This window comes from Populus trichocarpa, chromosome 2 (assembly GCF_000002775.5).
Source record: "Populus trichocarpa isolate Nisqually-1 chromosome 2, P.trichocarpa_v4.1, whole genome shotgun sequence".
Lineage (NCBI taxonomy): Eukaryota > Viridiplantae > Streptophyta > Magnoliopsida > Malpighiales > Salicaceae > Populus > Populus trichocarpa.
In genome coordinates this window covers 6,917,061-6,929,533 of record NC_037286.2, presented here as the reverse complement: position 1 = coordinate 6,929,533, position 12,473 = coordinate 6,917,061, and the positions used below count along the sequence as shown (strand labels likewise).

The window sequence follows — 12,473 nt, the reverse complement described above, 5'->3', positions numbered from 1 at the left end:
AGATCTATTTTTTTTTATAATCTTTTTATGTTGTTATTTTTTTATAAAATTTTATTTTTTTATTGATATTATTTAAATTACTAATTAAACCAATAATTCAGTTCTAGAATTTTTTTACCCTGCAATTCTTTTTTTACATCTTGAAAAAAAAAAAGATCCTGCCTGTGGTGGATAGCAAGCACCGAATATACATGTACTTAATAAAACAAATGTTCCCCAACCTATACACAATTGTTTTTTTTTTTTTTTTTTCATTTTTAAGTCGAGGCCCCAGTTTCGATTCTGTATATCGATTAAGTTGATTTCTTGGAAGCCACCCTAGGAAAATAGGACTCAATAAATACATGTACTTCAAAGGAGGAGGCCTATTGCATTGAATCCTTCCTATTCAAGCCAAATATCTTCTTCTTCTTTCTCTTTTACAATTTCTTCCTCGTCAATTCTTTCATTTGATTCTGCCGAAAGAGTTTTAAACCTTCCTTTCCTACAAAATTTCCAACCCCGGAGAAATCATGCTTACGCTAGCATTTTTAACGGCCTTTTCTTTTGGTTGAGAAACACTTTGATTCCTTCGTCTATAACGTATTATCTCAAGAGGCAATATAAACCTGGGGTGAATCATGGCAGAAATCACAACATACTCGATGGAGCACGGATTAGGCTGTGGCCCAGAATGGAGAGCTTTCCTACGCCGGCATTTCTGGCCGAGAAAAACATCAGTGCATTCACTGCCTGCAGAAAGCACCAACAATATCCTCGGCCTGCCCAGTATTGCTAATAATTCAGAGAGACAGCGAAGCAAACCCCAGCCTGTCGTCCTTGATTCCTCCAATTTGCCCAAGTCTTCCCCACAAGTAGAAAAGAAACAGAAGAGTTTGCATCGTTCAAGGCCTTCGACTTTTCATCAAAACAAAGAAGGTTCAAGTTCGGGCGGGATCAAAGTGTCCCAAACCAATAAGACTAATCTAAGAAGGGACTCCAACAATGATTCCAGAGAGCTTGGCAGGATTGTCATAACTAATCATCAAAAGTCCAATGACAACAAGGTTCTTGTTCGAGCCACTTCTGGCAATGTAATGTTGCGAGGTCATCTGGGCAACCTAAGACAGTCAGGGAATGGGAATTTTATAGGGAATGATAGTCCTAATGCTACTGTTAGGACTGTGGATTACCTTCACAAGAACCTTCAAGAGGCAAATTTATCGTCTAGACCCAGAAATTGCTACAGTAAACTTGGCAGTAATAGTGTTATGGGGAACATTGTGAGGCAGCCTAGTGGTGAATTTCGGCAGGGACAAGGTCTGATAACCAGCATGGATCCTGAAGTTTTAAAGAATAAGGGAAATGAGAGGTACAGGCAGGGAAGATATGAACAGGCCTTGGTTTGGTATGATCGTGCAATTTCTCTTGATTCAAATAAGGCAACATATAGAAGTAATAGAAGTGCAGCTTTGATAGGATTAGGCCGTCTTACAGAAGCTGTTGTTGAGTGCAAAGAAGCTATCAGGCTCGATCCTTCTTATCAAAGAGCCCATTACCGTTTGGCAACATTATATTTCAGGTCCGCCTTATTTGATTGCCAAGAGAGTTCTGTGCACTAAACAGCTGACACATTGGAACTTGTGTGATCTTGCTGTTTTATTGTATAATAATGTGAATTTCATAATGCAGACTGGGAGAAACAGAGAAAGCTCTGTATCACTACAAACAGTCAGGCCCCAATACTGACTCCAAGGAAGTTGCTCAAGCTCAGGCACTTCAAATGCACCTGAACAGGTGCACTGAAGCTCGAAAACTAAAAGAATGGAATAGATTGCTGAAGGAGACTGGGCGCTCAATTTCCTCGGGTGCTGATTCAGCTCCACAGGTGAGCAATCTTGGACCTTTTTTCTTGGTATTACCATGGAAGAGGACAATGGCACTAGTAGAATTGTATCTACTGCCTGTAGTTGTGGAGCTTGTAATGCTTAAGCAGGTTACTTCTGTTTTACACTTAGGTTTATGCTATGCAAGCCGAGGCACTATTGAGGCTCCACAGGCATCAAGAAGCCTACACGGCCTACCAAAAGGGACCGAATTTTTCTGTTGACTTTTATACCAAGTTATTTGGTCTGACTGTAGCACCTTATATCTTAATGATCGGGGCACAGATTTACATGGCTGCGGGCAGGTTGGTAAAATCATTTGAGCTATTTTAGAAAAATAAATATTTTTTTAATTAATTTAATTAATTTTTTTATTATGATATTTTTTTAGAAAATAATATTTTTTTCTATTAATATTATTAGAATTTTATCTTGTAACAAACTTATGCGTGAATTAGGCTCTTGTATCCTGAATTCTTGATGTAGAATGTGTCTTGTCCAAGCAATTGTTAAACAAGAAAGAACAATTTGAAACCAGAATACTTCTAATTCTCAGGATTCCACCACTTAAAGAAGTTGATAAAGGAAAATGTTGTTCTTTTGAGCCTTTCCCTTTTCTTTTCGTAGGATTTTCAAAGAGATGCTAACAAAAGGGGATTGTTGTTCTCGTTTGCTTTTTCTTTGCAAGATGCTCTTTGGACTTTTATTTATTTAATTAAAATCACATTAACAAATTAGTTGCCAAATGACGGCATTCTGGTTTTCAAGTTAATTTTTGTAATAACAGCAAAATGATTGCATTTTTTAACTTATTCTGTAATGATTATGAATTTAATAGGTACTTGTCGTAAAATTGAGCAGTTTTAATAAACGTGTCTGTTGTTTAATAGGTTTGAAGACGCTATGGCTACAGCTCAGCAAGCAGCTCGACTCGATCTCAGGAACGGGGAGGTTAGCAATGTGGTAAAGAGTGTCAGAGCAGTAGCATCTGCTAGATTGAGTGGCAACTCGTTATTCAAGGCATCAAAATTCACCGAGGCATGTATCGCATATAGTGAAGGCCTAGAATACGACGCTTACAACTCAATTTTGCTCTGCAACCGAGCAGCCTGTAGGTCCAAGCTTGGCCAATATGAAAAGGCTGTAGAAGACTGCACTGTGGCTCTCAGTGTGCAGCCTAATTATAGCAAGGCCAGGCTAAGAAGGGCGCACTGCAATGCCGAGGTAAATTTTGAGTATCACAAATGACTTGAGGTTGTTGAAATTCGAGCCATCGTTCTAATTTCGGTTCAATTTATTTATTATTATTATTTTTTCATGATTAGCTGGGAAGATGGGAAGCTTCGATTCAAGATTTTGAGATGTTGATAAGAGAAAGTCCAGCCGATGAGGAGGTGGGCCGGGCCTTGCTTGACTCACAGGTTCAACTTAAGAAGCAACGTGGTGAAGACACCAAGGACCTCAAATATGGTTCTAAATTCTAATTTAGTGTTGGTTTCCAGTGATTAGACACTCTGTAACTTCACCTGAAATTTAAGCATTTGCTGGCGGGTGCCATGGACTTAACGAGAAATACGAGACGTTTTTATTTGACGAGGGAAATAAATTCTTATGAGTGAAATGGCAGCTTCAACTCAATACCCGCTTTACAACCCCTATCCCCTCTTTTTTTTTGGCATAGACCGAAATATGATCGCTATCCTTGAGCCAGGAGCAGGATCAGTAAATTTGACATGGCTGAGCCATGCACTCCTTCAGTTCCCCTGTCTAACTTTTGGACCTCTGGTGGAATTTTACTTAAGGTTCTTCTGTTTTCTGATGAAAATTTTGCAGAAGATTCGTATTCTCCACCAAAAATTAACTTGGACAAGCTCATTCTGTGACAAAACGAACATACAAGAGAGACAGGGAATCTGGATCAAATTGCATGTGACTCTTCGATTGTCTCTAGTCTACATGGATACATGCACGTGCAAGCACTATAGAATAACATAAACGATACGAAGCTGGTATATTCAACTATCGTCATCGTCTATGCAATTCAAAAAAGCCCTACGAAAGACACAAGATGATATTTAAAATAGTTAAATTAGTAATATGACTATTTAAATAGTATAAATATAATTTTTTATTTTTTTTATTTGTGTACTCCAATAAAAAAAATATATTTGGAAGAGTCAATTATATTTTAATATATTTAATACATAATTATTTTAATAATTTAATATGACCCGGTTGATTTAATAGGTTTAAAAACAAAATGATTCTCAATCAACTAAATATTAAAGGTTGAAATTGAATAAAAAAAAAAAAACTCAATTAAATAAAAGGAAAAAAAACTAGCCAACCTCAATAAATTTGCTAATCTCATAATAAAATTTACGTCATTAAACCACGATAATAATAATAAAAAAAGGAAACCAACATATATTTAAAAAAAATCAAAGGAAAAAAAGAAGGAATTGTTGCCTTTTGCTACTGCTGTTATTATACATTGAACAGAAAAGAAAATTTGACATCCTCTGTGCACCCGTTTCAGAAGAGGAAGAGAAATTTGTGTTGTGGCCGTCCTTTTATTTACAAAACAGGAATCGTCCCTTTTGACTTTGTGTTACTTGTTATTTCAGAAGAGGAAAACAAGCCCATGCATTGCTTTCACAAAACAGGAATTGTCCCCTTTAGCTTTAGCTTTGAATAGGAAGGAGAATTTAACTCCCCTGTGTGCCTGTTTCAGAAGAGGAAAAGAACTAGTAAACCGACCTTATTTTCATAGAACAGGATGTATTAATTCAACTTCAATAATTTTGAAAGGAATAGTAGAAAAAGTAATTATTGAACAGACGGGAAGTAATTACTTGGCAGGGCTAAGTAAAATGGAAAATGTAGCAGGATCACCAGGTTCATGATCATCTCTTCCAACTTCTACTTCTTGCTACTGTATCTTTCATTCCACCAACAACCCATGTTTCCTTAGCTATATCAGTTGAAAGTTTATAGAAATCTGTATCATAGCTCATCACTACCAAGTTCTCTTTTTTACTGTTTTTTCCCTCTTCCTCCATTAAGGCCTTCAAATTCTTTCCTTTCTTCTCTTCTTGCTTCCTGTCTTGCTCTTGCTCTTCTTCTTCTTCTTCTTCTTCTTCCTCTTCTTCCTGCCAACTCTTCGCCGGAGCAGACCTACACCTCATAAGCAGGAGAGCATTTGGTGGTGGAACAGAGGGCGCAGCTAGAGACTCATCATTGCAAGACCTCTCTTTCTGTTTAGCGTCTTCTTTGAAGAACCCAGTAGTGCTATTCTGATTCTCTTGCAGCATCATGAACCATTTAGAAAATATGGTTCTTGAATCCTCTTTGTCAATTCTTCCATCAGCTCCAACATGGTTTTCTTGATATTCCCCATACTCTTCATATTCTTCTTCATCATTACTAGTGATATCTGATTGAGCTGGAAAGGAACCAAAGCATCGAAAATCGAATCTTATGTTTCTTAAACATGTTAAGAATTGCATTATATCTTTCTTGAATCCCAGTGAGTCAAGCCAGGTTGATTTTTTGGTGCTTTTCTTGCTGATGTGAATCCTTTCAATCTCTTCCATGACTGATTGCCAGTTCTTGCACGAGCTTGCCTTGTGTCTGACTTTGATCTGCCCAGCGCATGTTACTTTTGGCGATGTTGGTTCTGATAACTCCGAGTCCATTTGCCTGGTTTTGGTCCATAAGAGAGGACTGGCTCGGCTTCCACCACCCCTAGGGCTGGATTTCTTCAAATGGTGGGGCCGTTGTTGTCGGTGGTGGTGGCGGTTCTGGTGGGGTTTGCTGGGTTCTAATGGCCTTGCAGGACTGCAAATGGGTTTGGGCATTAATGTTAGATGGGCTCTAGAAGGAAAACATACTAACAGATCTGCTGATGGAGCTCTCCTGCTTTCTCTTCCTTTCATTTTGATTTTTTTTCAGCTTAATATGAACTAATAACTCAGACCCTCTCGTTTTCTTGAGCTTGATGACCTATATGGTTTTTTGGGTTTTGATGGGTCTGTGTAGAAGGTTTTAAAAGAAAGGTGGGGAGAGAATTGGCAGCTTTCGAATTCTAGCCTCTCTTTTTTTGTTAGTGTCTCTCTTTACCATCAGTCTGTTCATTTTTTCCCAACACTCCTTTTTCTTGCCCTTTGCTTTTCTAATGCTGGCCAAACTTATTTAAAAATTTAGTAAAGAAAGATGGGTAAGAAAGTTGAAACCCACGAGCCCTGTTTCATGAACCAATCATACCCACAACTCGTGACTTTGGGAGCCATTGCCAGTTGTTACTCATGCTATCTTGGCTAGTGCCCTCGTAAACTCCAATGCCACCCCCCCTTCATATAAAACAGCTACCTTTATGCTTGTTAATTAGTATGTTACTGCCATATTATACCAAAAGCTCTCAACTTAATTAAACTGTACTAAATAAACCAAGGTAAAAGCATAGAAATTAAAAAAAATGTTATTTTAGAGGGAGGCAGGGGATGCTGGTTTTTTACCGGGAAAAAAAATATAAAAAGCGCAGCACCGAAAGTTTCATTAATGGTGAAAATTTGGATTAATTAATAAAGTGAGTAAGCCATGATGAAGGGGTGCAATGCACTTGAGAGCATGGGGGAGATGGCCCCCTCCAATCACCACACCTTGCGTTACGATTAGCCTTTCTTTGCTTTAGCTTTATTTTGATAATTTTATAAAAAGCTTCTTCTTTTTTTCAAATTGTTCACCTAGTTTTTGGCCATGTTAGTTATCTCTAGCTATCCTGTCTTTTTCTTTCTATATTTCTTGGTATAAATTTGATCACGATTTTAGGGATGACAATCAAGTAAGCAAGAGATGTAGTTTATTGAAATGATGAACTTGACAAGAAGAACGATGTTACTAGTAAATGATAGCCATGAAAAACTAGTAACCGAGTTTAAAAATTCCAACCGGATAGAATGATGCAGGAGTTAGAATTGTAGTATCTTTCATATAATTAAGGGTTTTCTTTTAATAGTTTAGTTACATAATATTTATTATAGTAGTTTGAATGGCTAATATTTATTTATTTTTAAGGGAAATGATTGATTTTACTTAGGCCGCAAATTTTTTTTAATATTGTTATAAGTTTATAAAAAGTTTGCTCTCTCTCTCTCCTTTTCTTGTCATTGATGGAATATTTAGGAGTGTAGTAACGGTTGCTTGTTAAAATATTTTTAACTTAAAAATACATCAAAATATTTTTTTTAAATTATTTTTTACATCAAAACGATATGAAAACATTAAAAAATAATTTAAAGTAAAGAAACAAATAAAAAAAATTTAATTTTTTTCAAAACACTTTTAAAAACAAAAAATCTAGAAAACCAACTTTTAATCAAGGGAGTTATCTTTAACTATCTTTTATCTTATTCTTTCAACATCAATTTATCATTGTTAATAATAACATGTAACCAAGTCATTTAATAATTAATTATTAATGAAATAAAAGATTTGTTGATTCTAATTATATTTCTTGAATTCATAGTTGTCTAACCTGATTTAGGACCCGAGCCAGATTCTAATTATATTTGGTGAGAGATCGACGGTTGAGAAGGAGGTTGTCACTGCTGGATTTTCTGGATTGCTTTTTTTTTTTTCTTTCTTGGGTTTTTGCTAGTTTATTTTTCAAAAATATCTTCCTTTCAATTTTTCTCTCTATACATGTTTTTTTTCTATTTATATTATTTGAGATCCTCGGTAAAATAAAAAAAACTAAACTGGTAAAATAATATTAGGCAATTATATTATATCCTTCTTGACCATGAATTTCTAATTAATTAATTTTTTTTTAAAGTGTAGGATCTCCTTCATTAATTTTTCAAATCTATTGATCCTCTCATTTATTTTTTTTCTTTTTTGCCTAATCTCCTATTATTATTTTCCCTTCGTTCTCCCTCTCTTTTATTTTACTCTCTAAACTCTTCTTTTATATATATATATATATATATATATATATATATATATAATCATCATAATTAAAAATTACATTAAATATTAAAAAATTAAATTGGATAAAAATATAATTTTTCAAAAAACGTAGAAAAATTAGAGTTAAAAAATAGGTAACGATAAAAACTATTTTTCTTTGCCGAGCAATTAAACCTCGTTGATTCATCTTGACCCTCCAAGCATGAAGCGATCGATGCTAAAAAATACAGGCTGTAATGAAGGTCCAATAAGCAAAGCTCCTTTTCAAGCAAAAATAGAAAAGAGGGGATCGTGCTACTTAGTTTATTGGTCTCTACTTTGTTGTAGAACCTCACGACTTTAAGAAAGGCGAAAAGAGAAAGCGGGCCAAGCAAGCTAAGCATGCTGATTTAGCAAACTAAAGTAGTATCTCATGATATGGCAGTTCCCTTTCTTTTGTCTGTTCATCATTGAGACATGTATGGTAGGGTTTGAAGGAGATGGTTAGAACTTAGAAGTGGAGAAGCTTAGTTTTAAAAACCGATATCTTCCCTAGCTATCCTACATTCCTACCTATCTTCATGAGTGGCAGCGTCTCTATCTTCTTAGCTTGTGGGTCTTTTCTTTTTCATGACCTAATTAATTTCATAGCACCAGTTTGTCAAAAAGAACTCGGTTTAGGTCATCATCAAATGCTCTTAACCAGTAGTTGGAATATAGCCTGAATTAGTTGAATTCTAACTGGTTGCTTTAAGAGGAGACAAATGATGGCATTTGAAGGATTGAACAGAAAGAATCTTGCTATGAAATGCATTCAAACACACTTGCTATCAAGTAGGATAGTTCCACACTCAATGCATTTATTATACGAGTAATTATGATCATGGGGATATATAATTAGGTGCGTGTGGATTAGACTCTGTAATATTCAATATTATTTATTAATTTACTGAAATTCATTTCATTAACCAATCGAATACTTTTGGCCCATGGGAATCCAATCCACCTGCTAATCGAGTAGCTTCAATATTAAGAGTACTGGGTCTTGTGTAAATGTAGCAGAAGGTTCTAGGAACAAAGCCACCAGAAGCTTTCAGGGAGGAGTTCATTTGAGAATCATTGGCGATCACTTTGATTAATATTTTCCGAGTTAAATAATGGTGATATATATGGAGTCCCATTTCGCAGGGTAAGGGTTCAATGGCTTTTCTTGTTCGCTAATCTTTGTTCCTGGTATTATGTGTTCTCACAGCAATGACAAGCATGGATGGTGCAAGGCCCTACGTACATATATAGTGCGATCCCATTGTTAAATCATGATCAATGAAATGAGAAGCAAAATCCAATCATCGACTCAAGAAAATCTGATGAATCATTGTTTCTCCCTCTGTTTAATGTAATGTGGAATGTTGCTGACATTTTACTTGCAACCTTCCGCGGACATGAGAATTGGTTCTGGACAGCAAATTAATGGGCTAATGGGCTGATGATCGGCATAGATCGGATGGCTTGAAGCCAGCCACGTGTTTATTCTCAAAATTCTTATTCTCAAAACACTCCTTTCACTACAGAACAAATGCCTAGTGAAGAACTGGAAAACTGATATCTTTAGTTGAGATAAAACATGAGCTGCTGAGCTTCTCTCTTAAGAATCCTAAAGTTGCACCCTTTTATATTATTTTGTTAAATTTGGATAAGATTGGTCAATTTGATCCAAAAAAACGCAGTGATTTTATTATATAATCGGTTCAGATTCATGGTAAAGAATTGAAGATTAGGTACGCAATGAATCTGAGTGATAACAGCTAGGCTTTGTGCACGTGGCTCCCGCAAGAAACAATAGGCTTTTGAAAACCAGTGCAAGCGTGAGCTGGGTCAAAAGTCATCCGGCTGTACTCGTCCACCGATAGCATTCAACTCAAAATCTAAAAAAGAGTCTACTTGAAAATAAGTAATCAATTCACCGTAGCCATTTATGAGCCTGAATGAAAATAAGCATGCAATCCATCATAGCCGTTTATATAAAGATTGATTGATTAGCTGTCCTACTGCCGAAGGCATCCTAGGATTTTTGGTTTTACGCCAAGGACATCCTCGGAATAGTTCTTTTGTCGCGACAAGGTTATATCATCCTCGGAATAGTTCTAAGCAACAGTCGCTTCTTACAGAAGGCCATGTTGCAATCAATTTACTGGTAATTGGATTAAGCTGTTTAGTTGTTTCTGTTTTTTTTTCAAAAAAAAAAAAAGTTTAAGGCAGAAAATCAACCTCATTCCTTCAACCAAATCTATTTCCACTGGAAAATGTACAGAAGTTATCACTTACAACCAGCCCAGATGATGACATGCACCCATAATAACAAAGAATTACAGTATCATTGATTAACAACCTCCAAGTTTGATAAACAGAGAATCGCTACTGATACTCCAACAAAAGGAATGAGATTAGAACTCAAAGCAAACCATTAACCACCACCAGTTTGAAGCAGCAAACAGATCAAATTCAATCTATATTAGAAAAGGAATAATTTTTCCTAATGGGCACCTGTGAAATCAATCCAATCAACCCCATCTACTTTCATCTTGAAGAACGCAAACCTAAATCGGTTCAAAATCAATTTGGCAACAGGAAACCATATGGGAATTCAAGAAACCCAAACTAGAATTTCTCTTCAAATTTATTCATAAAGGTGTTCTAGACGTCATTACAGAATGAAGAAGAACTACAATCAAGAAATCATATCCAGATTTCTCAAATCGAAGCTAATTACTCAAGTTGTTTGATGATGAGGGTTTACAAATAAATAATTTATGTGAGCAAGTAGATGCGTGTGAAAAAATAAACAGTGAAAGTTGTTTGGGTGGATATCTAAAAGAGAGAGAAATATGGGAGGAGCCACTCCAGGCATTGATGTTCTTTGCTTTCTTTTCTGCTGGTAAGAATTATGATTTACTAATGAATGAAAATAATAATAATAATAATAATTTTTTCATCAACACCATCTACCTTTTCTAGAACAACATTACTCTAAAAACAAATATGATAGATAAATCTTGGGTGCTAAAACAAAAGAGATGGTGTTTTTGTTGGTGAACGAACACTAAATTTGATGGGGTATGGGAATTCCTTGAGAAAACTAACCCTCTCAATTTTGATCATATTAGTTTTTAATGAAAACTGTTTTTTTTATTGATTTCTTGTTTTAACTCTTAACTTTTTTACTGTTTTTACTTTTTATTTCTTTTGCGTGATATTGATTGAGATATTCCATAGCCTTTAGAGTGGAACTATAATGGACGGAAATGGATAAAAGGGGAGACTCGACTCTAATAAAAATTGAGGGGGCTGATTCATACAAAACATACATCAGGAGGCAAATTAAAATTTACCTTCCTGGAAAGGGGTTGATATAAATTACATAATTGATTAATGGAGTCTTGCAGGCAGACACCATACTTGTCATCTGCTAGAATTGGTAAATTGCCGATACCCTCTCTCGCTGGAATTAATGTCTGCCAAACAAGCACATGCATTCTGGGACTAACAAACAAACTGCGTAGGGCAGTAGAATTGAGTTTTTTTTTCTCGCAATACCACAATCAACAAAAGAAATCTGGAAACGATAAGTATCTTTTACTATTCTAACACAATCACAATTTGATAAAGTTCTTGAGAAAATGACATGTTCAGAAAAGTATTGAATAAACCCAACGGTTATTTCAAAACTATGTCTCATTTGTATTAATTAATAGATATAAAAATCAACCTAAAATCTAATAAAGATATGATAACTCTATAGATAAGATTCAAGATTCAACAAAAAAAAGAAAGAGATAAACTAAAATGATAGAAGAGAGGACGAGAAACAAAAGAATAGATCACTAAAAACACACCAAGATGATTCTATCCACACCTTAAAAGATTATCAAACAAGATCTTAATTTGTTAGGGGTTAATTTAAAGTTAATCATGACCTTGTTTGATGGTCTTTCAAGATGTAGTGAGAATCGTATTGTTGAGATCTTTCAAACAATACTAAATGGGTTGAAAACAGAGCTCCGATGTGTCCCCGATTACCCATTTTTTATTTCTCATTTCTCTATCTGGTCATATCAGCTTATCTTCTCTTTTTCATGGTTATTGTATCTTGAATCTCTATCTTTTGTTCATTGAATTTTTATAAATCTTAGGTTGACTTTTATTCAAGTTAATTAATTTGTATAATATATGCATTTTAATTTTCACTAAACAACCGCAATTGAGAATAGTTATTATATACAAAATTGATATTCAGAAATATAATTGTGTTTACACTATACTATTTTCAAAATACTTTTCCAACATGTATCATTCTTCCAAAACTTTGACCAAACTCTCATTTTTCAAAACAAATTCCTATAATAGTAGGAGAAGAAAATGAGAGAAATAGCACAGTTGCGCCGCTGCACCAATGACACAACAAAAATACTAACACGACTTTTTTACTATACGTGTTGCTGGTATACTTGCTATACCTGCAACACGGTTGTGGAAGTAGAGTGGAACAACCACCTCTTTTTTTTTTTTTTTTCCGCCACCTCAAAGTAGCCGGCACAAGCAACCAATCCTAAAAGTTTTGAATTAAAAGTAAATTAAACCAAGTGAAAACAGCCATTCAAA

General features: G+C 35.1%; 2 protein-coding genes across 2 annotated transcripts; one reads left to right on the top strand and one right to left on the bottom strand.

Annotated features, from left to right (window-relative positions):
• Positions 1 to 347: 347 nt before the first annotated feature.
• On the top strand, positions 348 to 3,461 carry LOC7463211 (inactive TPR repeat-containing thioredoxin TTL3). Its single transcript, XM_024594332.2, has 5 exons — positions 348 to 1,561; positions 1,672 to 1,867; positions 1,998 to 2,170; positions 2,756 to 3,089; positions 3,191 to 3,461. Exons 1-5 carry the CDS (start codon positions 621 to 623, stop codon positions 3,347 to 3,349), a joined length of 1,803 nt encoding a protein of 600 aa, XP_024450100.2. The 5' UTR covers positions 348 to 620; the 3' UTR covers positions 3,350 to 3,461.
• Positions 3,462 to 4,214: 753 nt separating this feature from the next.
• Positions 4,215 to 6,132, bottom strand: LOC18096230 (uncharacterized). Its single transcript, XM_024594333.2, has 2 exons — positions 4,721 to 6,132; positions 4,215 to 4,590 (listed from the first exon to the last, which is right to left on the bottom strand). Exon 1 carries the CDS (start codon positions 5,801 to 5,803, stop codon positions 4,772 to 4,774), a length of 1,032 nt encoding a protein of 343 aa, XP_024450101.1. The 5' UTR covers positions 5,804 to 6,132; the 3' UTR covers positions 4,215 to 4,590; positions 4,721 to 4,771.
• Between the last annotated feature and the right edge of the window lie 6,341 nt (positions 6,133 to 12,473).